Source organism: Gossypium hirsutum, chromosome A02 (genome assembly GCF_007990345.1).
Source record: "Gossypium hirsutum isolate 1008001.06 chromosome A02, Gossypium_hirsutum_v2.1, whole genome shotgun sequence".
Taxonomy (NCBI): domain Eukaryota; kingdom Viridiplantae; phylum Streptophyta; class Magnoliopsida; order Malvales; family Malvaceae; genus Gossypium; species Gossypium hirsutum.
The window spans coordinates 104,420,067-104,447,590 of record NC_053425.1 but is presented as its reverse complement, the minus strand read 5'-3'; the positions used below and the strand labels follow the sequence as shown (position 1 = coordinate 104,447,590).

The following is a 27,524-nucleotide window of genomic DNA, read 5'->3' as shown; positions in this document are numbered from 1 at the left end:
CTAAACCCCGAAAACTCGAAAACAAAGAACCCACAAAACGTGAACACAAAATTCTCTAAATGTGTTATGAGTTCTAATCTCTAATGGGTATATTTTCTAAGATTGTAAAAGAGCCTATTTATAGGCTAAATTCATAGATCAAATAATAATAAAATAATCTAAACAATCAGTGTTTGATTGAAACAAGTAAACAGAGTTTAATTGAAAGACTATTTTTCAAATTTGACTGAAAATAAGAGTCATATTTAACAATTGTAATTATGTCAATTGAATTGAGACTCAATTGAGAAGTGAGATACCATCATTTACTATTCTCTAAAAATGGTGTTATATTTTATATTTGTTTAATTTTGCTATTACCCTGTACTTGTTAAAAGTTATAAATTAATTTTTTGTATTTTTATTTAGTCATTTTTAATCTTTGTATTTTCTAAAATTTAAAATTTTGGTCTTCATCAAATTGTAATTATTAGATCAATAGATAAATCGAGAGATAAAAGTAAATGAATAAGCTAATAGCTTAGAAGTGAAAATTTTTATCCTTGTATCTTAAGGGAACTCTTACCATTGCATAATTTAAATACTTTTAAAATAATTTATTGCCATAACAAAGACTACAATTAATTAGTAGCTTAGATTATAAAAGCTAATGCAAAGCTAAAAAAACTTATAAAAATGTATGTGGATGTTGCGACTATTTCGAATCCAAAAAATCTAGTTATGGGTGGTGTATGTTGGGATAATGTTGAATCCTGGCTATTTGGCTTTATTGGGAAGTTAGGATATTGGCACATTACTAAAGTTGAGTTTTATGCTATATATAATGGTCTTCTTCTGGTATGGGAACATAACAATATTTTGACCCCTTTGTAACAACATGATCCTCTCTCCTTAGTGATCCGGAATTGTGAGCTGCTTTAATGCAATTGGACTTGTAGTCTTGATCATATTTATCGTGAAGCTAATATGTGTGCAGATTTTTTACGAGCTTGGAATTCCAAGGGCCTTTGATGTAATTAAGCTGGTTCACCCTTCAACAACCTTACCAAAGATTATCATTATTGGTGTAACTAGGCCTAGGGCCATTATTACTTAAAGTGGTCTTGGACTGCTCCTACGTAAAAAATAAATAAAAATAAAATTGAGAACCAATTAATTTCCCTTTGATTTCTCAAAAATAATTGTTTTTTTAAACATTAATTAACTGTAAATTAGCTAAAAAAGTATTAAAAATTATGAGAAGGCTTTTAGATGTACCATAATTTATAGTTTTAACATTTTTTTAACAAACATTTATACTTTATTATTCAATTAAAATCTTATTTAATATTTATATCAATTTTTTTATAAGTATGTATATTAGATAATTATGAATATACCATAATCTAATATATATATTTTAACCCAATAGATAAAATGTGTTAAAATATGCTAAGTCTTTATATTCTTTTAAATTTAGAATTTAGTTCCTGTAGTTTTACTTTTAGAAATTTAGTCTTTATATTTTTTAAATTTTAAAATTTAAATCCAACTGTTAACTAGAGGTGCTCATAAGCCGGGTCAGGTTGGGCCTAAGTTGATATTAACATATTTTATGTTTGGTTAAGTCCATCTCGACTCAAAATATGAGTTTAAACTTTGCCCAAACTCATTCACGTTTGTAAAAAAATTTAAGTCAAGTCCATTTTAGGTCTACCCATATTATTTTAAAAAATATATTTATTTTATTTAATTTTAATATTTAATAATTTTATATCTTTTTTATTTATTGAAAATTTTTATATAATCATCTTAATATTATTTTAATATTTATATTAGAGTAGTATTATATATCTAGTATAAGTTTCTTTTTTAATGTGTTCTAAATAACATAATATATAAAAATAACATAATATAAAGTATTATAAACTTAAAAATGGGTCAATTCGGGCTGAGCTTGGACCTTGTATGTTCAAGCCCGTCTCATATTTTAAACGGGCCTAATTTTTTTGCCAAAACTCATTTTTTGGGCCTAATATTTTTGTCCAAACCCTCCCAAATTTTGAGCGAGCCTTTGAGCCTGAATGGGTAGCCCAGCCCATGAATAGGTCTACTGTTAATACAATTATAATTAATTTGTTAAATTCAAGTTCATTCCAATTTCATATTTTTAGTTACATTAATACTAAGTAATCTTTTTGATCAAAATAATACACTAACAAATTTAACAACAAAATTATATAAATCTAATTATAATTAATCTAATGAAATTCTAGCTAATAATCTAATTTCTAATTTTCTATTACAAAAAATTAAAATGTCCCAACATTAAGACAGCCATCGTCACCAAAGTCAATTCCCCAAATAAATTCATGACATTGCAATCAGAAAACGACGTCATTTCTTTCTAGAAACCCTATTTATTCTTCTTCTGTGATTGTTAAAGCTTGGGACCAGAATGCCGACGTTTTGTCTATGTTGATTGTATAGGTGGGCAAAAGGCAATAGTGTTGTTGACGTATTACCAATGTTCAAATTGGATGAGTTTATGAAAATGGTGGAATTATTTATAAGGACATCAAGTATCATACCTATATTCAAATTACTTTAAGTTTTAAGAAATGCTAAGAGGAAAAAGGTGGATTATTTATTAGAATTTGCTTGTGTTGATCCACTTTGAGATGATAAGATTGGGTTTGGTTGATTAGAATTTCCGTATGGTAAATGCGTCGGAATTTGTGTTTCAAGATGATTTTCGATATTTAAGTTGACTTGTAACGGTAAAGCTTGAAAGTTTAGAGAAAGAAAGAGATGTATATATCTAAAGTATCTATTTATCTTATTTATTGTTCAAGCGTGTGACTGAGTTGATATCATAAGTCAATTGGACACCAATTTAATTAATAAAATTATTAAAATATCATTTCATATTTTAAATAAGTCATGTTATTATTAAGAAAAAAAAACTAATAAAAAAGTTGCAAATATTAATATTTGAACTCATACTTTTAACATCTATAAAATCTTATTCTTATCGTTTTAACTAAAGCTTTATTTTAATATTTTTATACATTTAAATGTCATTACACAAATTATTTCACCCACATTATTTGCATATTACATATGTTTTAAATATATTATTTCTATATGTATACGCGTGTGATAGAATTTCTAATATATTAGGATCTTTGATGTTGATTCTCTTTAGCTGGTAATGCTTGGTCATCGAATATCTTGAATTTCACCGCTTTTTGAGATGTAAGTTGCTTATATATATAATAATATAACAATTTTATTTATTTATTTGTATAATTACGTGTATTTTTATCAGTTTTATGGCCTAAGTTTAATTTTGTTCAAACTGAAGTGATGATTCTAAGATTTGAACTCAGTCGAATAATTGGGAAAGAAGTCTACTACTACTTTTTCCTGACCACTTGTTTTTAAAAACATGTATTTAAAATTAATATGAGCAATCAATACATAAAAAAGTAAATAGAATTATTTGTACCAAACATCCCCAACTTATGACCTTCATTCTGTATTAGTCTTAAACTTCAAAACATTCTAACTACATCTCTAAACTATTGATGTTTTATCAATTAGGTCCTTTTATTATGAAATTCGTTAATTTCACTGTTAAATGACACATCAGATCCTATCTGACATAATTTAAAATGAAAATTTTAATAAAAATGAATATTGTAAAAATAAATGTTTTAAAATCTTAATTTTATGGTATTCGAAACTTTTACAAAAATTTTATAGTGTACTATTTTTTCAGTTTACTTTATTTTTAATTTTTACTTTTAAAAGTTATTCAAAAACGTTCTATTTATTCATTTCAAATTTAGTTACATAAGATTTGATGTGTCATTTATCGGTTAATTTAACAATTTTAATAATGAAAAGACCTAGTCGATATAATATCAATAGTTTGGGAATGTAATGAGAACATATTGAAGTTTAGGAACTAATTTAAAATGAGACTCATAGACTAGGGATGTTTGGTGTAATTAATTTCAAATAATATTTTAGAAAAAATTGAATTGTCTTAACTTATATAGAACTCTTATCTAACACTTAAATAGTGCGAGTTTAAGCTATATCACCAAAGTTTTTAAAATTAAATCAATAGTTAAATCAACTAAATTATTAGTTCATCGATTTAAATAATTTAATTAAATAAATTATTAAAAAAATTTAAAAATAATTTAATCCAATTAAATTAATTTTTTAATTTTTGATCCGATGGATTGATTCGATTTAGATAACCATGGCAATGACCCCCTCCACCACTATCAAAAAGAAGAAATTTGAGCCTAAAGCCCTAAAGAGTTTTCTTGGGCTTCGAGAAGTACATGCATTCCTTGTCTAAATCGGGCCTAACGAGTTCATAAGAAATAAATCGGCGGATGATTTGAGATTTGACATTAGAAGAGATTCGTAGAAGTGGGGAAAGTTCTAACAGAATTCCCATTGCTTCCAAACGCAAAATTTTTAATTTTTTTCTGGGAATGTGCAGTTCAAGATAAGATAGCTTTACACGTTTCCCAATTCAGCAACCCATTTCTGCAACCAAAAACACAAGACACTCCATCAATTTATAAACTCGAAGCAATTTGAAGAAACCCCATCACTCATTTCACCTCCAATCCTCTTAAAAGCAGGGCATTCAATATGCAGGAGACCAATAATTCTCGAGTCAACCAACGAATTGCAACAATCTCGGCTCATCTCAACCCACCCAGCTTTTCCCACATGGAGGGTAGTTCGGGTTTGGGTCGAGCTGACTGCCGAGCCAAAGGTGGGTTAACTGGTTTCAAGGTGGCGATTTTGGGAGCGGCAGGTGGGATAGGGCAACCGTTATCATTGTTGATGAAGATGAATCCTTTGGTTTCTGTTCTTCATCTTTATGATGTGGTTAACACTCCTGGTGTTACTGCTGATATTAGCCACATGGATACTGGAGCTGTGGTATGCTAGTGTTTTTCAAGTTCCCTTTTACGTAAGATTTTCTTTATTGATTGAAAATTGAAATCCATATATAAGTTCTAATTAGTGGTGGAAATGGAATTGGTAGACTTAAGAGTATTTCTGGGTTGTTCTTGCTTGTTGAGTTGAATTTCATGTTGTTGAATGGGAATCAAGATAGAATTATGATCAAGCTGTAGTTAAGATAAAAACGCATCAAAATTCAACCTTGAAACCAATAGGCAATGAAGCTGACAACTTTACCCCACAAGTTTTATGCTTGATTAATATAATCCATATATAAGAATTATGGTTGTTCTTAGTAATGTTGTTGAATTTTTTAGGTACGTGGATTTCTGGGGCAACAGCAATTGGAGGAGGCTCTAACAGGAATGGACCTTGTAATTATTCCAGCTGGAGTTCCTAGGAAACCTGGAATGACAAGGGATGATCTTTTCAACATCAATGCTGGAATTGTTAAGACACTGTGCGAGGGAATAGCTAAGTGCTGTCCCAAAGCTATTGTCAATTTGATTAGTAATCCTGTTAATTCCACTGTTCCGATCGCTGCAGAAGTTTTCAAGAAAGCTGGCACCTTTGATCCAAACAGACTTCTGGGAGTCACAATGCTTGATGTTGTTAGAGCCAATACGTTTGTGGTAACTACAAAACTTGCCATTGTTTTATCGTTCTTTGTTGTTAATTTGCCAACTCTGGATTTTCCCACACAATGTTGAATAGGTTTCCTTTGTATGGTAATCATAATGCTTGCCTTTAATGTATATTCTTCTTCACTGGTAATGAACCAAGTCTGGATTCTGATAGACATTGATGGATCTGTTTTTTTCCGACATGGTATATGTATGGTATATGCCTATAATGGAAACTGTATAATCTATGGTGCGATAAACTGTTACTAATGTTCATTTCTGATGTTCTCTTATAATTTTTACCCTCATTAGTTTGGTTTCTTTATAGGCAGAAGTCATGGGTCTTGATCCGCGGGAGGTTGATGTTCCGGTTATTGGGGGACACGCAGGGGTTACTATTTTACCCCTTCTATCTCAGGTTGAAAAGTACTTGTTTTCAATTCAAACAATTTCGTATTAGAAAGAACATTCTATGTAAGAGCTCACTGTTCCCTTTATACAGGTTAAGCCTCCATGCTCTTTCACCCAAAAAGAAATCGAGTATCTGACAAACCGCATTCAGAATGGTGGTACAGAAGTCGTTGAGGTAAAGCATTTATGTTTTGATTTCTAGACTGAAAACTCCGATAGCTGGAAACCTTATGGTGAACTAAAAGTAATCAAATCTATGGGACTTATGTTAGTTCAAGACAAAATGTTGAGCAAATCACAATTTTGCACCTGTAGAGCACATCTGGCTAATATACCTCAAAAGTACACTATGATCCATGGGACTCATGTTAGCTAAGTTTAATAAATAATCAAGCTGACTATGCTACACGGTTCCCTTAGTTTTACCGACATATTCACTTGTTCATGTTAGAATGCAGCATCATGCCTTGGTTCTTGAAAACTTATTTGATTTGTTCTTGCATATTGTTACCGTCATGGTGTTTACATGCTGGACAGCTGGTGAGTAATCATAATTTGTAACTTCTTGCAGGCAAAGGCTGGTGCTGGGTCTGCAACATTATCGATGGTTAGTTACTTCTCTCTCTCTCTCCACCACCGAGTACAGATTTTGTTTGTTCCTCTGTAAGACATGGTTTTAGGCTATAAGCTGGTTCTGAATGCATATTGAAAAACATAAACGAAAGTGCAGGCATATGCTGCGGTTCAATTTGCCGATGCATGTCTTCGGGGCTTAAGAGGTGATGCTGACATTGTTCGATGTGCATTTGTGGCTTCTCATGTATGTTATCTGTGTCTTTACAGTAAAAGCTCTCCCTGTTGCGCCGTTCCCCTTCCTTATTCTTTCTTTTAAGCTTATAGTAACAACTAGTACACTTCCTTCTAGGTGACTGAATTGCCCTTCTTCGCATCCAAGGTAAGACTCGGTCGTTGCGGAGTTGAGGAAATATACCCTCTTGGCCCACTAAATGAGTATGAGAGGTATGCGTTTCGAACTAACATGCAATATATATAATTTGTCCCTATCTAAATTTAACATAAAATTCCCATATGATAATCAACAGGGTTGGCTTGGAGAAGGCAAAGAAAGAACTAGAAACTAGCATTGAGAAGGGGGTTGCCTTTGTCAAGAAATGAATAGGTACTCCAATACCCCCAAATCTACCTTTTCTCTGATAACCAAAGTTTGTAAGAATAAGGGGTAACTCTCCTCTTTTGTTCTACATAAACCCTTAGCCATCGGGTTCCTAGATGTGACCCAATATGGCAAATATGGACCATGGTAAAAGATTCATGTAATAAATAGAGGAAATGGTTTGTAAACTTTTCATTTATTTCATTTCTTATTCTAATATAATCAAACAGAATAAGTTAAATCGAGCAAACCCTTCCTTATACTCGGAGCACGGAATGTTTGTTGGTTGAGTCTCTCCTGAAATACTCGAACCTATTCCGTGTTACTCAATTGATAGTTTTTCTCTCATCAAATCAAGGGGTGCTTAAATCCTTTGGTTCTAAATGTAAACAGCCTGTCTGCTTGGATTATTCTTCAGCAGTAAACTCCAGCCATTACTGCCCTTTCACCTTGGTGAAAAATCTTGGTCCTTTACTGCTCTACATTGTAAAGCTAAGCCAATAAGTAACTGGGGTGAGTCAACATCCTATATGTTTTGGGCCTGAAATTTCTAAAACATAAATGAACCAATCAAATGGGGGTATTCTGTCCAATTTTTGGCTCATTTTCTGGCCCATATGTAAACTAAGAGTTTACTTGCATGTTTCATTTTTACTTTCTTTTAAACCTTTTTTTAATTAAAAAGCTGAGAAAGATTCTAAATTTACAAGCTTAACCAAACATAAATGATTACCTCTTTTGCAAAACAAATGTAAAAAGCCCCTTTTCTTCATTTCTTTATCTAAGAAAAGAAGACAAAAGAAAAAGGAGAATAAGGGCTTCGCGTGTGCCAGAAATTGCTCTGCCTTTCCTAGTAGGGTGCCATATAAAAGCTCACATGATAGCAATTTGCATTTAGTGCTACTTTATTTATTTTTGAAGCTTTGATTCTAATGGTTTCTACTAATATATTATTAATATAAATTTCTTTCCTCAATTTTCATAGTGAATTCTTAAGATTGTCAAGTCTCTATTTAGTATGATTGTAATTGTTTGATACCATTTTAATAAGATAATGTTTCTAATTATATAGTAAGAACCAAATATTAAGTTGAAGTAATTAATAGGAATCTATAAAGATGGCCCCATGAAACATTACATTGTTCTTTTTTTTTTTAATTTGTTTCATCAAGTTTATTCCTTTTTCAAATTCACTGCCAAAAGGTATTCTTTTTTCTACCCCCACAAGTTTTTCCATGAAAATATCTGTTACATTATCTGTTGATGTTTTTTTTTATTATTATGAAATTTACCTTTTTCGATCTTTTTACTGAAAAGTATAAAGGGAGCAGGTTTGAAATACTATATATAAATTAACTAGTGGAGTGGACTTAAGGTTTAAAAGTTGCTTTAATGGAATATCATCTATATAATATATGAACTATATTGACGATAAAGTATTTCCCCCCTGCCCCCACATCCTTTTTAGATACACTAAGTTATTCTTTATATGATATTGTCCAAAAATTATCACATTTTTTAATTTTCCATAATCTTATATTAATCTTATTTCTAATTCCTAAACACATGTATATACTTCTTAATATTGCACTATAGTCCAAACTTTGTTTTCTAGATATGCTAGACAGGTTTGAGCTAAAGTCCACTTAATGCAATTTTCTTTCTTTCCTTTTTCATTCTCCTTTTACAGTCTATTTTGTTCACTTGGGTTCCACTTTCTCTTTGTTGAATTTTCAAAAGTTATGAACGTGAAAGGTCTTGTCATGTCTATCCTTTTGTTTTTCTTTTCTTTTATATGTGTGTGTGTGTTTGTGATTTGCAGTGAAACGGTGTCTTAATTATTGGATGGAAAGTGGGAGTGGTTATTTTTAGGGGAGTCCTTGATATCATTTAGGAGGCCAGCAATCAATCTATCCATGCATATGTGTGTTTCTTTAATAAGTACAAGTAAATTAATGCATTTTGAATAATTATCAGTAAAACTAATCATTATAATGCACTGTTGAGAATTTACTACTTGAACATAGATATCAAAGACCCTACGATCTTAATCTTGTAGGTAAGTTAAAGTACTTGTACATTTCAAATTCTAGGAGAGAATATTGTTATAAAAGTGTTTTTTCTTTTTAAATCTATTATTTGTATTTGATAAATATTTTCATATTTAAAGATAATGGTGTTAACTCGTTAGTGTTCAATTTAAATTTTAGGGTTGATTTAATTAAAGATAATTGTTAATATTATTAGGTTTAAATTTTTTATGATTTTGTTAATAGAATAAATTTAGTATTAATTGTGAATATGTTTAGTTTTACGTGTAAGTTGTCAAATACGGTTTGATAGATGTGACTTATCTCGAATTTTAGGGTTGATGTGATAAATACTAATTGCTAATATTATTAGCTAATTTTAAATTTTCACCAAATCAACTATGAAACTCGAATTAAACACAAAATTAATGTTGTTACTTTCTGGTATCAAAATGTATAACTTTTGTCACACATTGGATCAAAAAATGATATGAGTACCACATTAGAAAAAAATATATCAAACTTAAATATCAATTCATGTATTAATATCAATTATGATCTTTATTTAACGACTTCGATACTTTCAAAGATCTCGTTCAAATTTAAGCATAAATTGAGCTAAATTTAAGCTAAAATAAAAATTTTATTTATGTTATTTAAGATATATTATAATATAGGTGAGCATATGGATAAGCACAATAAATTAGCATGAAGGAATGGTATATTCATGGTACCTAAAAAATTGGGGAAGTAACCAAGAGAACCACAAATAATGAAAGAACAAAATAATAGCAATAAATGAAGGCATGTGGGCATTGGCCTAGAATGGTACCCCAAATTAATTGATGAAAAAAAATTAAATGAAATTTTATATCATAAATTCTTAAATGAAGCTAAAGAAGTCAGAAAACCCTAACTTCAATGACACAAAATTTAAAGCAGATGCTGAAAAAAAAAACATGGGTTCCCACAAACATCTATGTTTGTTGTATTAATCAAGTCCTTTACCTACATTGTGGACTTTAGCTTTTTCTTCCCCTAATTTCAACTTTTATTGCAGTTTGTACCAATTTTTTCATTCCAAAATCCATATAGCTCTTTGCCTCTTAATTGTCTAGCCCCTAACATGGACTACATACATATATATACATAAACCCTAGTTGCTCTCATTTTTAATTTGTTTGTCTCTCAATTATTTTTATAAAATTTATATTTGATACACTGATGGTATATAAGTTTATGTATAAAAACATGACAAGTATTTATTGATGATGTATTTTAATATGGTTGAATTTGGTATTGAGGGAGCTGAAATAAGATTATAAAGTTTGAGGGAGGAAGTTCAAAGTTTTATTTTAACATAATTTAAATCAAATTATTAATAACTCGAAAACTTCTATTATTTCGTTTAATTAAGGGGTTGAGGCTTTAATCTATCCCTAGCTAAGCTCTTGTTGATAGTATACAAATTTATCTATTATCAAAGTATCAAATACAAACCCTTTTTTACGTTTATTCCGTAAACTTTAAAAAAGTTACAACTTTAAAAACATAACGCTAAACTTTTTTTGTTCTCGAAGTAAAAAAAATGATGAGTTAAAAAAAGAAAAAGAAAAGAGAGAAATATCCTAATAATTGGAAAAGATAGGGGCAAATCAAAATAAACATTGGATCCACATAATTGAAGAATGACATATATTAGTGGGAAATTATGGTGTCCCAATTCATTTTTAATCTGTTGAGTGGTCACCATTGCTAAAGATAGTATTGGAAGGCAAAAAAGAAAATGAAGATGGAGACTACATACATGGATTTATTCACAACTTTCATCTTACATCATTTAGTCTTAAAATATCACAACAAAATAATTAATATTTCTTTTTCTTTTTCTTTTTTTTGTCATGGTTTGAATTTTAATCTATGATCTATAGTCTTAGAAGGAGGCAGTGGATTCCAATGTAAGAAAATAAAGACAAGATTGAAGATTGCTAAAGAAAAAACCAGTCCTTTTTGCTTGGTTGGGTGCCCCCCACCCCTGTCGGATGCATGCATTTTAAATGGACATCAAAATTATTTCCGACTTAATTTAAGTTACGAGGAAGAAAATGGGTTACAGATACCAATCCTTAAAACAACAAAGTTAAAAAGTAATTGTTTTAAGGGGTTAAAGTATAATTTTACTATTATACTATTTTTTTTGTTTATGTTCAAGTATTTCAGTTACGGAATATTATTTTTGAAAAAAAAATATATGAATTAATTAAATTAAAATTTGAATAATATATTTTTTTAAATTTTATATTTATTAAATGGAATTGATTATTGATAGTATGAAATTAAAATCCCTATTCACAAGAATCCTGAAACACATGCATCCCATATTATTATTCCACCTTATCACATTTACCTCATTTTTATGCTCTCCATTCCTAATATTTTGTCCTTTCTATTTGTTTTTTATTTATTTTCTCACTTCCTCATCAATCATTGAGCAATAATAATGAACTCGATTTTCTTTTGAATTTTTCTTCTTTGTTAAGGTTTCTACCATTCAACCACAATCCATTGAATATTCCCTTCACAAGAAAAAAGAAATAAATTTTATAAAAAAATATTTATGTAGTTAATAAACTCTTTATATATATATATATCAATTCTCTTGAATAAATATGTGTGGGTATATTCAGATTTGTTTTGGTTTAGGCGTGGATATATTTCGATTATCAATTTTTTTATTTATATATTATAGGTTTGTTCTTGACATTTTTAGAGCCCTAGGTAAAATAATAAAATGGAAGGTATGTTAATTGTGAAGGTAGATAAAAGAATGAAAAATGGAAGGTGAAAATAATGCTGGTTTAAAGTGAGATAGTGAGTAGGTGGGATTAGGTTTTGAACATTGATGTCCACTCATTAAGTTGGCAATTATTTAGTGATTAATTAACCCTACATCCAATGTGCTAAATTGCCTAATTCAACCCCAAACCGACAGTATAAGATCCTTGAATAGATATCTAAGGACCCCCAAAAAAAATTCCAAGTTTGTAGCCTTTAACATATAAGAAGATCTATGGAAGAACCAATTAGTTATATAATTTATTATTTGAAGGCTTTTCTTTTTTGTCCTTGTTGTTGTAATTTCGCTTCACCTGTCAAGAACCCTAAATGAGAAGGGACCATATGCTCACATTTATGCAACATCAGAAGGGGAAACAAAAGAATTTTTTATTCACAAAATTGACAAAACATGCAAAAGCACATGTATGAAAGGAAGTGGGAGATGAATTTCGAGTTTATTTTTTGATATTTCGTGCAATCACTTTTAAAAGGACTAAAATTTGAGTTTAAGCATTTATGACAACCCTGTCTCTTTGTTTACGTAAAAAAATGGCCAAATTATGATTTTTGGTTTCTTTATTATACTCAAATTTAGTTTGTCATTAATAAATCCAAATAGTTAAATCATGTTTAACTGGTTCAATCAAAATGTTGTGGTTATTTTCTTCAATGCATCCCTCCAAGCCATCATGTTGATATGGATTTTTGTATATGCGTGTGTTAGAAGAGGTGTTTCTAAGAAAAGTTCACAGTAGCATCTTAAACAGAAATAGTTAATAGTGTTTACCATTTGGACTAATGGTATTATAAAAATAAAGGATTAAATTATATCAAATTTAAGTATAAAAATTGGTTCTCAAATTTAAACATAATAAAAATACCAAAACTATATTTGACCTATTAAAAAGTGTCTAATTACGAATTTTATCACTTTATGAAAACTAAGAAATTAGTCCCTCTATTTTATTTTGTCAAAATTTAATTCTCCTACTTTACAAAAAGCTTAAAAGCTAATCTAGTTTATGGTAAATACATGAACTGATACTATTAAGTTTTACTAATTCCTTACATATAAATCTCAAACTTTTGATTTTTAAATCAATTATATACTTAACAACATAGTCTATAGACAACAATCCAATTGGACTAGCTTCTCGATTTTTGAAAAGTATAATAACCAAACTTGACAAATAAAATTATATAAGTAACTTTTCGATTCATAATTTAAAAAGAAAAAGAAAAAAGAAGAAGCATAATTGAAATTATTGGAAAAATAATTAATTTCATTATCATAGAGATAGATTATATAGCAAAATCCCACCAACTTTGCCACAAATGGTGAAGCCTTTATTAAATGTTAGCTTTCCTCTTTGAATGGGGCATATGAGGTAGTCCCATGCCCCTACTATGAAATTAAAATTGAAGTCCTTCAACTTCAAGTCATTGGGTGGGTCTCCAATGTTATAAAAATAGCGTCATCCCCCTTTGGATTTTGGACAATATTATAGGTATATAGCTTAATATTATTATGTTGGAGTGGACACTCATTAATAATAACAAACAAAACATAAATAATAATATGCATAGTTTTCACTTTTTTTATATTTCATAAAAATTTTAATGATAGTTTCAATTTTTCTTTTTCTTTTTATTAACTAAATGCATATTTTATTATTAGTTTTAGGATAGGTTTAGATGAACAATGCAGTGTGTTTAATTTATTTTTATCTCACAATACAATATTTAATCTCACATTCACCATTACTTTTAAATTAACTGTAAATAAATGCGCCATTCATTCAAATTCACCATTAATTTTATTGTTCCGATCACAACTTCATTCCTAAAAAGTAAAAGGAAATTAAAAAAAGATATATGAATGATGAAAGAAAAAAAAAACTTCCTAATTAAAAAACAATATAATGTCCGATAACATATTGACATACTTTGGATTTAAAATTTCAAACAATAATGCATGGTCGAAAATAAAATGAATTATTTTAAATAATTTAAAATACATTACATTGTTTTTTTTAAATATAATTTTTGTGAAAATTTTTTTACAGTTTAAATTTTTTTTATAAAATAACTTTTTTTTATTTTTAATATCAATCATCATACCAATTTAAATTTAAAATATATTATTCTATTCATTGATGACTACTAATCCAACGTTCTTATCACTAAATTGAGATAATACCATTAGGAAAATTTAGGTTAAGAATGTTGAATTGCAAGAAAATAAAACCCATCAATTGAATTAATCCCATCAATCAAAATCTTTTGGGATTCCAGAAAACGAAAAATGCCACTCCAATCCAATCTTCTCCATGTTCATTACCTGGATTTGACGTTCCATGGGACTAATATTTATACAATACAATCAACAACCATATAATAATTTTATTAAAATTTATGTAATTAATTAATTAATTAATCATAATTTTGAATGTTAGATCAAAATGTTAAGATTTTGAGTGTTTAAATTCGAATTTTATTATACGTACTTATGCATGTATATATTTTTAATTTAAATTTTATTTTGAATTAAGTTTCATCATGTGTGAAATATATATATATATAAATAGTTTAATTATTGTTAAATTATTAATTAAGTCTTAACTCGAGTAATTATGTTATAATGGCAACAATAAAAGAATAAAAGAATTATGAGTTGAAAGTTATTTAAATGTATATTTTCCTCCTATTTAAGGTTAATAAGTATAATAATTTTTCAAATATCCTTTTAAGAAAATCAATAGCAAGCAAAAGTTAGGAAGTCCAATTATTGTGAGATAACATCAATTTTCTTCACTAATTGAAGTCATTTAGAACAAAAGGGTTAATTGCCCCAAACATCTTTCAATTATGACACTTTTTCTAAATTGGCTCATAAATTTCAAATCATTTTAATTATATTCTTAAATCGTTAATTTAACTGTTAAATGATATGTTAGACTATATGTGATATAATTCAAAATGAAAACTTAAGAAAAAAACATAAATAAATATTGTAAAAATGGATGCTTTGAAAATCTTAATTTAGAGGTTTTCAATACTTTTACAAAAGCTTTACCATTCACTCTTTTTTTTTCCCTCACTTTTACTTTATATTTAGTTTTTATTTTAAAATTTTATGCAACAATGTTCTAGTTTTCTTTGAATTATTCATTTTAACTTTAACTATATAAGATTTGATGTTTCATTTAACAATTAGATTAATGGTCTTAATAATGAAAGGACTTAATTGATATAATATTGATAGTTTAAGGATGTAATTAAAATATTTTAAATTTTAAAGATCAATTAAAATGAAAGTCATAGTTTAAAGATGTCTGATGCAGTTAACTCAAAACAAAAAGATGAATGTTATGAAGGCAACGGGTTAGGTCAGTTTAGGGTCAAGATAAGTCTGCTAAGGTCAAATTGGATTTTAATTTGGATCAAATTCAAGTCACTCAAGATTTTCAGTCAGAGTTTTTAGGGTTTTTTTATTATTATTTGTTCTGGTCATTTCCATTTTAAGTAATTTCTAGTTCTAATTATGTATGGTTTTGAATTGAAAAATTCGAGTTGTTATTTTCTTACATGGCAATTCGATTAATAATCCATTTAATTAGGATCTAAGAAATATTGGTTAAGGATTTAACATAATATTTATATTTGATGTCTGATAATATATAATTTTATGTATTATCAATGAATTAAATGATGATATATTATCAAAAAATTAAATTAAATTCACTTAATTTTATTTTTAATTTCTTTCTTACTTTATTAATATAACATTTTATATTATTTTAGATAATTTTAAATAAAAATTATGGTAATTTATTTTTTAAAAGCGGTATATATTTCAAACATATTTTTTAATAATATCAGCTTAACAATTTCGACGATAAGTGAAAATTAATAATATACTTAATTATTTTATTCAGTATTTTTTTTTGAAAATTTTATATAAATAAAAATATAATGTCATTATCCAATATATTTAAAAATAATTTGTGCAGCAAACAACAAAAACGACAATACAGCAAAATAGGTTACAAACTAAAAATAAAAATAAAACAAAGCATTTACATGTGATTTAGAAGTTGCATGACATGTGCCATGTGTGATTTGTGAATACCCAACTACAAAAAATAGGCAGTTTTGTGTTACTATTTACAGAACAAAATTATTTTTAATGTAAATTCTTATTTCACCACATTTAAAAAAATCAAAATTTATCTATTGAGTTTTAGCTCGATTAGCATAGGCATTATTGTTCATATAAGAAGACATGGATTCGAGTGTGCTGAAGCGCATCATCCTCCTATTTACGGGTTGAGGAGGGGCTATAGGATGTTCTAAACATTGTATTAAAAAGGAGCTAGATATTATCAAAACCTATAAAAAGATTGTTCAAGAAAAAAATCAAATTGTTTTTTTAAATAAAAATACTAACTAAAATAGTAATATTTTAATGATGTTAGCGTAGCAACCCACATGTATTTTGTGTTGGCATGACACTATTTACCTTTTATATTATGCCGACAAATAATTTAAAAATTATAAAAAAAAGTATGAAGTACATGTGGAACACATATTGTCATGTTTAAAAATTTAAAGTTTTAATCATTATTTCGTTAAAAAAAATTAATCGATTCTTTTTGAAAAATTTATGGTCAAAATAAACTCATTTTACAAGATCAAAGGTTAAATTTAATGCAAAAATAAAATATGAGCGAAATTGATAAAAAAAATAAATGTCGAGGACTAAGTTTTACATTATTTCTAACATAACCCTTTAAATAAAAGCCATTAATTTATTAGTGTGCATGAGCTCATCCATTCAATATTTCACTTTAATTTTCGATAAACCCCAAAAATTCCAAATGGGTCTTATCTCAATATTTTTATACTGCTTTTTCCAAAAATTCCTTAAAACCATTGGCACATTTCCTTGGATATTTTACAGGGGAGCTTGAATTTTTTTTTATAGAGCTTTTAACAGTTAAAACAGCTGTTTCATAAACTGATAAAACAGAAGGAAAAAAAAAAAAGCAGCAGCAGAGCATTTGGAGACAGCAGTACAGCATGATGAAAGACTAGCTTTTTTTATAAAACAAATACCTACCCACCAATCCTACTGTACAAAACAAAACAAAAAAGCATCAAACATTTAAACACCTTAAAGTTGGAGCAAAAGAACAGAAAGTAGTAATAAAACTACAACCCCCTTTGAAACATTGACAACCTTAAATGCTAAGAAGATCAGGTGGTGTTGATTTAGGTGCTGGGGGCTGTTGTTGCTGGTCTTTTGGGTCCTTTGTGATTGTTGTTGTAGGTGAGTCTAGAGTTGTGTCTGGTGATGGTGATGTTGGGGACTCATTGATTGTGGTGTCTCCCTGTTTTGAGTTTGGTGGTTTTGGGAGTTCGGTTAGGATTTGAACCACTTCCCTCATCGTTGGTCGCTCTACAGCTTGTTCTTCGACGCAAAGCATGGCGACGTAGAATACGTGCATCACTTCCTGGAGAGGAACTGATGGGAGTCTGGGATCAAGGACTTTGAGGACACTTTCTTTGTTTGAGTCTGTCATTTTTCGAACCCATTGAACAATATCGACTCCATCACCGAACTCCCCTACCGGTTTTCTGCCACAGACTAGTTCTAACAGGACTACACCAAAGCTATACACGTCACTCTTCTCATCTACCTTCAGTGTGTAGGCGTATTCTGCAAAAATATACAGGGGAATTATATGAAATATTAAGGGAAATTACTACTGGACAGTTGGAACCACCAAAATTTGGCTGGTCAGACTATAACTAAATTGATGTACTTCGAAAGCTGCATATATTGATTGAAATGATGAAAATATGAACTTCAATAGCACCAAATCATGGTAACACAAAGTCAAAACCAAAGTCCAGAGGAAATTATTGGTAGGTATTAATGCTTCATGCATGATCCAATCGCAAATCATTAAGAGTCAAATGAAACATCAAGTTCTTTGAACCCTTTAGTTAAAAAGAATGGTATATACCTGGAGCTATGTATCCGTATGAACCAGCTATGGCGGACATGCATTCGGAAGTGCCAGAATCTTGCAAGAATTTAGCAAGGCCAAAATCAGCAACATGGGCTTCAAACTCTGAGTCGAGGAGGATATTGTTCGATTTCACATCCCGGTGGACTATCAAAGGGGAACAATCATGATGAAGGTAGCATAGTCCCTTAGCCGCCTCGACCGCGATCTTGTATCTGGTATCCCAGTGCAAATGACCCCCTTTCTTCCCATGAAGAACCTCTCCTAAACTCCCATTAGGCATATACTCATAAACCAAGAGATTGGTTTCATGATTTGAGCAAAAACCCAACAGTCTCACAATATGCCTGTGCCTAATCCTCCCCAGAGTTTGTATCTCAGCACTGAATCCATGATCATGGGAAGACCCTCGGCTCATAGCCGGTAACCTTTTAACGGCGACCTGGTCACCACTAGGCATGGATCCCTTGTACACAATCCCAGCACCTCCTTTGCCTATAATGTTATCCTCCTTCAAACAATCCAAAACATCATCACAAGTGAATTCCAAGCGCTGGAACGCGGTTAACTTCCAAGCCCGAGCATCGCTCGCTTTCTTCAAGGACCGTGCTTTGATTATAGCTGCGACTGCGAACAAGATGGAGAAGACAAGCAGGCCTATTACGAGCAAAAGCTTCAAAGATGCAGAGAGTCCACCTTTAACATGAGTTTCATGTGTTCCTTTAGCAACCCCATCTTTGCAAGGCCCCAAATAAGGACCACACAGCTCAGGGTTCCCCAAAAATGAGGTGTAGTTGAAGTAACTAAACTGACCACTGCCAGGAACCAAACCGGAGAGATTATTATACGAGAAATCAACGGAAGTTAAGCTTTGCATAGTGGATATTGAAGAAGGGATACTACCCAGGAGATGATTTCTCGACAGATTCAGGAAGTTTAATATCCTCATACTTGTGATCTCAGTCGGAATTCGACCGGAAAGCTCGTTTCGACTAAGATCAACAAAGGTTAACAGCTTGCATTTGCAAATTTCTGGTGGGATCAATCCTGAAAACTTGTTATGACTGAAATCAATCTTTGAAAGTTGCTGCAACTTCCCAATCTCAGCTGGGATTGGACCCGAAAACTTGTTGCCATCGAGAAGAAGCTTTTGAACACCGGAAAAGTTACCGACGCTAGCCGGTAAAGCCCCGGAAAGTTGGTTGTTGGATAAGCTGATTTGGCCGAGATTCACGGAAATGGAAGAATCAGTGACCGGGAACTCCCCTGTTAGATAGTTATCCTGTAACTCAACTTGTGTAAGCTGTGGTAATCCCAAAAGGCCTTTAGGGATGGACCCGTTGAGATAATTTTCACCCATACGAATCCGACTGAGTGATTCACATTTCCCCAACGATTCTGGGATTGGACCAAGCAAGAAGTTACCCAAAGTAATCAACGTTTGCAACGTGTTGCCGGAGCACATGTCCGGCGGCAAAGTCCCCGTTAACTTGTTCGACGAAAGATCTAGAACTTGAAGCTTTTTGTTACTGCCCAACTTCTGAGGAATGCTTCCGGTGAAGTTATTTTCCCATAGCTGTAAGACCTCCAACTCGGGCAACTCACCAATGAAGTCAGGAATCTGTCCGTGGAGCTTGTTTCTGAAAAGATTGAGAAGAGTCAAGTTTTTGAGCTGAGCGAAACTCGCTGGAATCTCACCGGTAAACATATTGTTCGATAAATCCATGGACTTCAAGCTGTTTAAGGTTCCCAGCTCGGGAGTTAAGGAGCCAGACAGTGCATTCACCTGGAGGAACAACGTGTCGAGCTTCTGCAACTTACCGATCTCCGGCGGTATTTCACCGGATAACATGCAGTTAGCGGCGTCAAAACGAACGAGTTCCGACAAGTTCCCGATCTCCGGCGGCAAACCACCTTCAAAATTATTGAAGTAACCAATGTACAACTCCTTCAGCTTCGTTAAGTTGCCGATTTCGGGTGGGATTTTACCGCTGAGTTCGTTACCCGAAACGGCTAAATATTCAAGATGCTCCCAACGGCCGTAACTTGACGGGATCTGACCGCTGAAATAGTTCCCTCCCAAATGCAAGTGACGCAAATTGGGAAGCTCCGTGACGGAAACCGGCAACTCCGCCGTCATGTTATTGTTGTATAAATCGAGTACCTGTAGATTTTTCAGCTGGGAAAGCTGGGTAGGAAAGGAACCATTGAAAACATTGTTGGAAAGGTTTAGATAACGGAGATTGGATAGGACGGCGAGCTCCGTCGGGATAGGACCGGTAAGATTGTTGTCGGCGACGGAGATGTTTTGGAGGAAACGGAGGTGGGCAAGCGAGGGGGAAAGGGTTCCGGACAGGGTGAAGTTAGTTAAATCGATGGATGTCACGTGCCGACCGGTTAAATCGCACGTGACTCCGGCGAATGAACAAAGGGGAGTTGTTGCATTCCAGTTTGAGAGGTAAGATTGAGGGTCGTCGGTAATGGAGGATTTAACAGCGATAAGTGCGCGAAGCTCCGTAACGGCTCTTGCGGCGGTGCCGGCGGCATAGGAGTGGGAAATGTGAAGAAGAAGGAAGAGGAGGAGGAGGAGTAACCTCATTTTCCCTGCGATGGAAATTGGAAGGGAAGGGAAAGTGTAAACGGAAATGGAAAAGAAAGTGAATAAAAGGAGTGAAGCAAGTAAGCAGAGATGTCATTTTATTATGTTTTTTTTAAAAAAAAAATTATTTATAATTATAATTTAATGGTATATCTGTATTTTTTAACAATCATTGGACAAGTTTCTTTATTCCAAAAAGATTTAATTTATAAATATTTTAACAATGTTAACAAATTTTAAATTTTAAAAAATAATTAAATTAAATTAAATTAAATTACTAAATATAAAAATAAAAAGATTAAATTTTAAATATATAAAAAATACATGGAGTTGAAGCATATTTTAACCTTTATAATTAGACCCTTTTTTGTTCTATTAAGAAGAAGAAGAAGAAAAGTGGAGATGCCAAATGTTTAAAGCTAAACCATGGTTGAAGGAGAATTTTGGTTTGAATTACTAAATCTAAGCAAAGCTAAAATTTCCATACTTGTTGAAATTATTCCAATTATTTGACCCAAAATAGAATCAAAAGAAATTATTAATAGCACTCTTTTTTACTATTTTGGTCAGCTAACCAGCTAATAAAATTAGGTTATTTACTCCAAAAAATTAATTATTTATGTAAATAACCCTAATTCAAAAATAATTATCTAAATTATTTGAAATTAACAGTAAAATTAAGTTATGGGAAGTAGATGGTCAACACCAATTTGTTATCTGACACAATTATTGACCGAAATAAACAGTAAATATTGGTTAAAGTGAAGGAGAATTTTGGTTTGAAGGTACTAAATCTAAGCAAAGCTAAAATTTCCAAACATGTTGAAATTATTCCAATTATTTGACCCAAAATTATTAATAGCACTCTTTTTACTATTTTAGTCAGCCAGCCAGCTATCAAAGTTCAAATTATTAAACAAAATGAAAAAGAAGCCAATATTACAACAATGCGGCTTAAGCCAAATTTGGTAAAAGGAAATTAGGTACAAGTTTGAATAAATGGGTTTTCTCATATGAAAAATTACAATTTATTTAATAAAATAAATAAATTGGTGACCAAAACTTGAGAAATTAAAGGTAGAGGGGGTGGGATTTTATAAGGGTTTATAAATCAACTTAAATTTGAAAAAGTTTATTTGGTCATCCATATATTATTTTTATTATTATTGATGTGATTGAGTAGTTTATATGGATATAAATAGCCAATAAATGTATTATAATTTGGTTGGAAAAATTGTGTAGGTTGAATTTTTGAATTTTGATTTAATCGTATAAAAAAATGTAAAGATAAAATAATAATTATTAAAATGTTGTAATTAATAATTAATAAATGATTCGATTTTTTATCTGTTAAAACAATTGATTCTTAATTCAATTCGTTCAATATTAAAAAAAATGTTGATGTCCTATAAAGACTTAATTGTACTAACCATCCCTAAATTATTATTCTTATTCTAAATGTATCCTTAAACTTTAAAACATTCTGATCATATACTTAAATTATCGATGTTATATCAATAAGATCCTTTTGCTATTAAATTTGTTAATTTAACCGTCAAATGAGATGTTAAATCTTATGTGACATAATTTAAAATGGAAAAATAAAGAAAAATGAATATTGCAAAAATAAATGTTGTAAAAATCTTGGTTTTAAAGTTTTCAAAGTTTTTACAGAAATTATCATTCACTCTATTTTTTCAATTTTACTTTATTTTTAGTTTTTAATTTTAAAATTTATACGGTAACATTTTACCTTTCTTTAAAATTTTCATTTTAAGATATGTCACATAAACTTTCACATGTCATTTAAAGTTAAATTAATAGTTTCAATAATGAAATGACCTAATAACATTGATAGTTCAGGATATAATTAGAACATTTTGAAGTTTGGGGACCAATTTAGAACGAATGCCATAGTTTAGGGATGTTTAGTACAATTAATCATAAGATGAGATGTGGTGATTGCTTACCTAATTCCTTAACTATGAAGTGGGGAGTTCGATCTTTGTCTGTGAGAATAGAACACATTTCATGGCCAATCATTTACCTCTTCAAATAGCACCCATGACAGATGGGATCAATCATTGCTACCAACTATAGATATTTGATTTCGAGAAAATTTATGAAAAATAGAATTATGATGGTATCAGCATTGATGGTAAGGAAGATTTTGGCAATTATTGGAAGACTGATTTTTGTATTTTCTTTGGAAAAGGCAGAAAAATATGTAGAGGAGTTGTGGAGGTTGACCCTTTAACAATTATTAGGGCATTTATTGTTCTATTAATTTCATAAACCAAAGTAAACTTTCTTTTATTCTCACATGTCATCACATATTAAATATTATCTCATTATTTTATTTTTTTAAAAATAAAAATATCTAATTATTAACTTCTAATTTCAAGATTAATATAAAAATGTACAAAATTAGTGTTATTGAAATTAAATCAATTGGTTGAATGAAACTCAATTAGAAAATTAACAAAATCCCATTGAAATAAATAGAAAAACAAAAAAATCAAATAAAATCAGATGAATCGACTATAATGTTTTGGGCTTATTTTATTTTTCGTGCAAAATCTTCGAATTTTAACCACGAGTCTAAACAATTCTTGATTTTCTTTTAATTTAATGATACATTGAAATTGAATTAATTTTATGTTAACTTTTTTCAGATTTTTCCTAATTTTTAATAATATTTCCGATTTTTTTTTAATTTAGCATATTTAAAAACAACAATAAAAAATTTAGAGTTGTGAGCATAATAAAAATCATACTATCTAAAAATCAAATTTTGGTTAAAAAAAACTTTTGATTTTAAAAATATTAATCTTACACTAACCTTTACCTTATAAAACAATTTTTTTTATTAAATTGTTTACATCCATAATAAATTTTTTAATTTTTTTTAATGTGTGAGAGGCTCAATGCAACTTGATCTATGGTCAAAGTTCTGCATCAATGATAATAAAAAAAATCAGTTTAAATTATCAAATAAAACCATTTTTTAAAATTACGGAAATATATACCATTTTTTAAAATTACGGAAATATATTGAATTTTCGAAAAATTATGGGAATGGGCCGTTTTTGCTAAAACGCTTCTAGCTGGAGTTGTTTTCTAAGGAAAATTCAAACAAGCACTTCTAGCTGGAAAATATTAATAAAAAATAGAATTTAGTTAGAAGTAGAATTTTAGTAAAAAATTTAAGAGAGAATTCGAGGAATTTAAGGGAGAAATGTGAAAAATTAGTAAGTGTGGGGTCTATAGTTTTTTTTTTTTTTTACCTTTGGGGGGTGGCAACGACTATTTTAAATAATAGTTGGAAGTGACTGTTGGGGGAAAATGCATTGAGCTAGATGCGTTTTTCATTAATGCTTCCAGTTGGAAACGTTTTACTAGTTAGAAGGAAAAAGCGCTTTCAGGTAGAAGCGTTTTATAAAAAACGACTCATTCTCGTAATTTTTCAAAAAATTGACCTATTTCCATAATTTTAAAAAAAGTAATTCGATTTAATAATTTAGTCCAAAAATCATATGGATTAATGATATAACTAATAGAAGGAAACGATAAAATTATATTTGGACGGTATCCATATCAACCTTATATAGAAATATAATAATGATTATAACACATCATAGATCATCATTTATTTTATGGGTTAATTGCAAAAAACATCTTTAAATTATTGTCAAAATTTTAAAATGTTCTAATTGAGTCTTCAAAGTATCATTTGATATCAATTAGATCTTTCCATCAGTCTTCCTATTTATTTAAGGGTTAAATACTAGTTCAAACATAGAATTATTCATGGGCTGAGCAGCCTTCTTAGCTCGACTAGCTCAAACCGCGATTGGGTTAGACTTGAGTTTAGTTTTTTAATTGAATTTTAAAAATTTTTAATATATAAAAAATTTAAAAAATATATTTTAATTTTTTAAATTGTGAAATGGATCATTTGGAGGGGTCGAACTTCGGTCTAGATATTTTTTGGAATCAAGCCTAGGCTTGGTACAGCCAGTGAACACCATTATTCGAACATGATATGATGAAAAAACACATAAATCAAAGTGTAAATATATTACTTTCTAATTAACTTGTTAAAAAAACCCAGAAAATGACATTAAAATTTAAGAAAACTATTTCTTTTATTATTTTTCTTTAACACGTTAGATTCAAACAAATTCTATAGTAATACACACAATGGTAGAGTTTAGTAGAGACCCAAGGGGGCCATACCCCCTTAAAATGGTAAGTTTTTAATTTAGGCCCTTTATAAGTTATAAAATTTTAAATTAGTGATGATAAAATTATACTTTGACCTCAAAAATGATAAAAATTTGACATTTTAAAATTTATAAAGATATAGGCTATTAAAATGATGAAATTACATTTTTACTATAGTAAAAATATACAACTTAATTCTGCCCAAAAAAAAATTCTGGCTCCGCAGTTGAATGCACATATGTTTACAATTTGATACAGATAGTTTAAATATGTTCAACATCACTCAAATTAATAGTGAGGATCTATTTAAAATTTGAATCATAGTTGGAGGATATCTACAGGAATTAACCCTTCACTTTAGCCCACCAATATCAAAATTTTCCACCAAATTGCTTGAATTTGCCTTTGGCATTTCATTTAAAAGCAGTTCTTATGAGGATAGGGAAAAATGTGAGGAGCTGGCAGAGGGAAATATGATTAGTGTTTTTCTTTAGGATGTTGGATTAATAGTTATTGAACATTAATAATTTTGCTGGAGATTGTGGTGGTAACTAAATAAAAACTTTGGTCAATTTTTGTTGTCTCTCAAGACACTATAATTGGTGTTTCTGGACATACTAAACTTTGGGGGACATGCCAAATTCGTTATTGTTTTGATAATTTAATACCTGTTATTTTATCGTTCCTCTCATTTCATTATGAATGTACTCTATTAAAAATTGTTATTATTTTTTTATAGAAATCAAATATATCAATTCTCGTCTTACCTCATCTAATTTTAATTTGATATTTATCAAATATTTTTAATAATTAATTATACATATATAAGAGTAAAATAATAATTTTAATAATAAACAAAATAAACATTCCATCCCCATCCCTCATTTCACTTCGCTCCCTCCTCTACAAAAAAATAAAATAAAATAAAATTTGCTCCATTAAAAAGATTGATTTGAAATTCATTGGGTGAATCGAGTTTTGTTATTCTTCCATGTATAATGCAATTACAAATAATATACATTCTAGTAATTATAATTAGAATGAAAAAAATACAAAACATGATCAAACTGAAATCCAGAATATATCCCCACAATGCCTACACATTGTGGACTTAAATTCAAAGTAATCTTGGAAGAGAAGTTATAAGTAATTATGCGTGGTGGGACTTAAATATAGGTACGCAAAAACCTAAATTATCCTTGTTATAGTTTTTTTTCTAAATAGTAATAAAATTTTGAGTAGAATCACTTTAACTTTTGCAATGAAATTAATTATCTTTTGGCTTAATACATGGAGCTCTTCTGCATTTTTTTAAATTCACAACGAAAATTTTAACTATTAACCTTTACATTTTAATTATTAACAATAATAATTTTATACACGGTCGCTCGCATGGTAATCCATCGTGTACATTATGCTTTTTTATTTTTTTAAACTTTTTTTTGAATATTTTTATGATTTTTAAGTTATATGTTGATATATCATATAAAACAAATAGTGTAATGTTAACATGAAATATACATCAATTGTCATGCAAGTTGCCATGTGCCATGATCCAACCTTGTAAGACCATTACAGGGTAGGATGCCAAGCCACCCATGTAGAGGAACTTGAGAAAGGGTAGATCTTTTGTATTTAGGAAAGTGTCTTCATTTCAAACATCTTAATGTTTCCTGGTAGGCGTTTCTATAAAAACATTTTAGCATCTTTGTTGGGGATAGACAGTCGACAGTTGTTGAACTGAGCCACCAGTTAAGGTATGTAATAGGTCACCATCAAGGGCTGCTCCTACGACCCATTAATGGTGTGGGTAAGTGAGTCCTTTTATAACCCCTTGTAATGTTGTTAATATAATAAACTCATTTTTCCCTCCAGGAAAATGTGAGGTAATGTGGGGGCATCTGCTATGCCCCACAGAATAGAATTATAGCTTGAGACTAACTTGTAGCATGCTTGTCTTAACAAACTATTGAGATTATTGGCTGACTTGAGTAGAAGCATCCATCCAAGCGCCTCACAGGCTTGCAACCGTACGAACAAAGTTAAGTCTATGATATGTGGTATCAAAGCTAGCAAAATCACATCGTTAAGAACTAAAAAATGGTGATGACACTAAACAATATGTTAAAGGTTCCCCATACAAGTGGCTAGAATGACCACCACAGAAATGAGGAATTTGAGGCCATGGTGGCCACCTTGAAAGCCCACATGGTCATGAGTAATCGAGCACAAGAGATTGAGATAGCCTAGCGGAAGCAATCCGATAGGTGAACACCTTTAGTGAAGAAGCGATGGATGCTCTGAATGCAATGAAGTAGATATTTGAGGAATCAATAAAAAATCTTGGCAATAATACAAGAGATACTATTGGGGCCATCAAACAGGGTTTTAATGAACTCAAGGCCTAAGTGAATGTGATTTAGATGATTGTGAGCTTAATAGGTTGTTGCTCCACTGATAGATGAAAAAAAGGCCAAAGGTCTAGAAACATATTGGTTTGAGGAAGCGCGGGTTACCAAGGAGCTTGAGCACTTCCTGTTTGATAAGGAAAAATACTTCAAGGTGATGCGCACTAACTCGAAGGAATACAAGGTAGTAATGGTTACG

General features: G+C 30.2%; 2 protein-coding genes across 3 annotated transcripts; one reads left to right on the top strand and one right to left on the bottom strand.

Annotated features, from left to right (window-relative positions):
* Nucleotides 1-4,316: 4,316 nt before the first annotated feature.
* On the top strand, nucleotides 4,317-7,376 carry LOC107935268 (malate dehydrogenase, glyoxysomal). 2 transcript variants are annotated; one of them, XM_016867841.2, is made up of 8 exons: nucleotides 4,317-4,956; nucleotides 5,298-5,612; nucleotides 5,932-6,021; nucleotides 6,106-6,189; nucleotides 6,586-6,621; nucleotides 6,745-6,834; nucleotides 6,940-7,034; nucleotides 7,118-7,376. In XM_016867841.2, exons 1-8 carry the CDS (start codon nucleotides 4,660-4,662, stop codon nucleotides 7,188-7,190), a joined length of 1,080 nt encoding a protein of 359 aa, XP_016723330.1. In that variant the 5' UTR covers nucleotides 4,317-4,659; the 3' UTR covers nucleotides 7,191-7,376. The 2 variants fall into 2 exon arrangements, with proteins under 2 accessions (XP_016723330.1, XP_040935778.1); XM_041079844.1 differs by having other exon boundaries at nucleotides 4,408-4,987.
* A 9,763-nt stretch (nucleotides 7,377-17,139) lies between these two features.
* On the bottom strand, nucleotides 17,140-20,796 carry LOC107935253 (leucine-rich repeat receptor-like serine/threonine-protein kinase BAM1). Its single transcript, XM_016867820.2, has 2 exons — nucleotides 18,089-20,796; nucleotides 17,140-17,778 (listed from the first exon to the last, which is right to left on the bottom strand). Exons 1-2 carry the CDS (start codon nucleotides 20,688-20,690, stop codon nucleotides 17,300-17,302), a joined length of 3,081 nt encoding a protein of 1,026 aa, XP_016723309.1. The 5' UTR covers nucleotides 20,691-20,796; the 3' UTR covers nucleotides 17,140-17,299.
* Nucleotides 20,797-27,524: the final 6,728 nt, after the last annotated feature.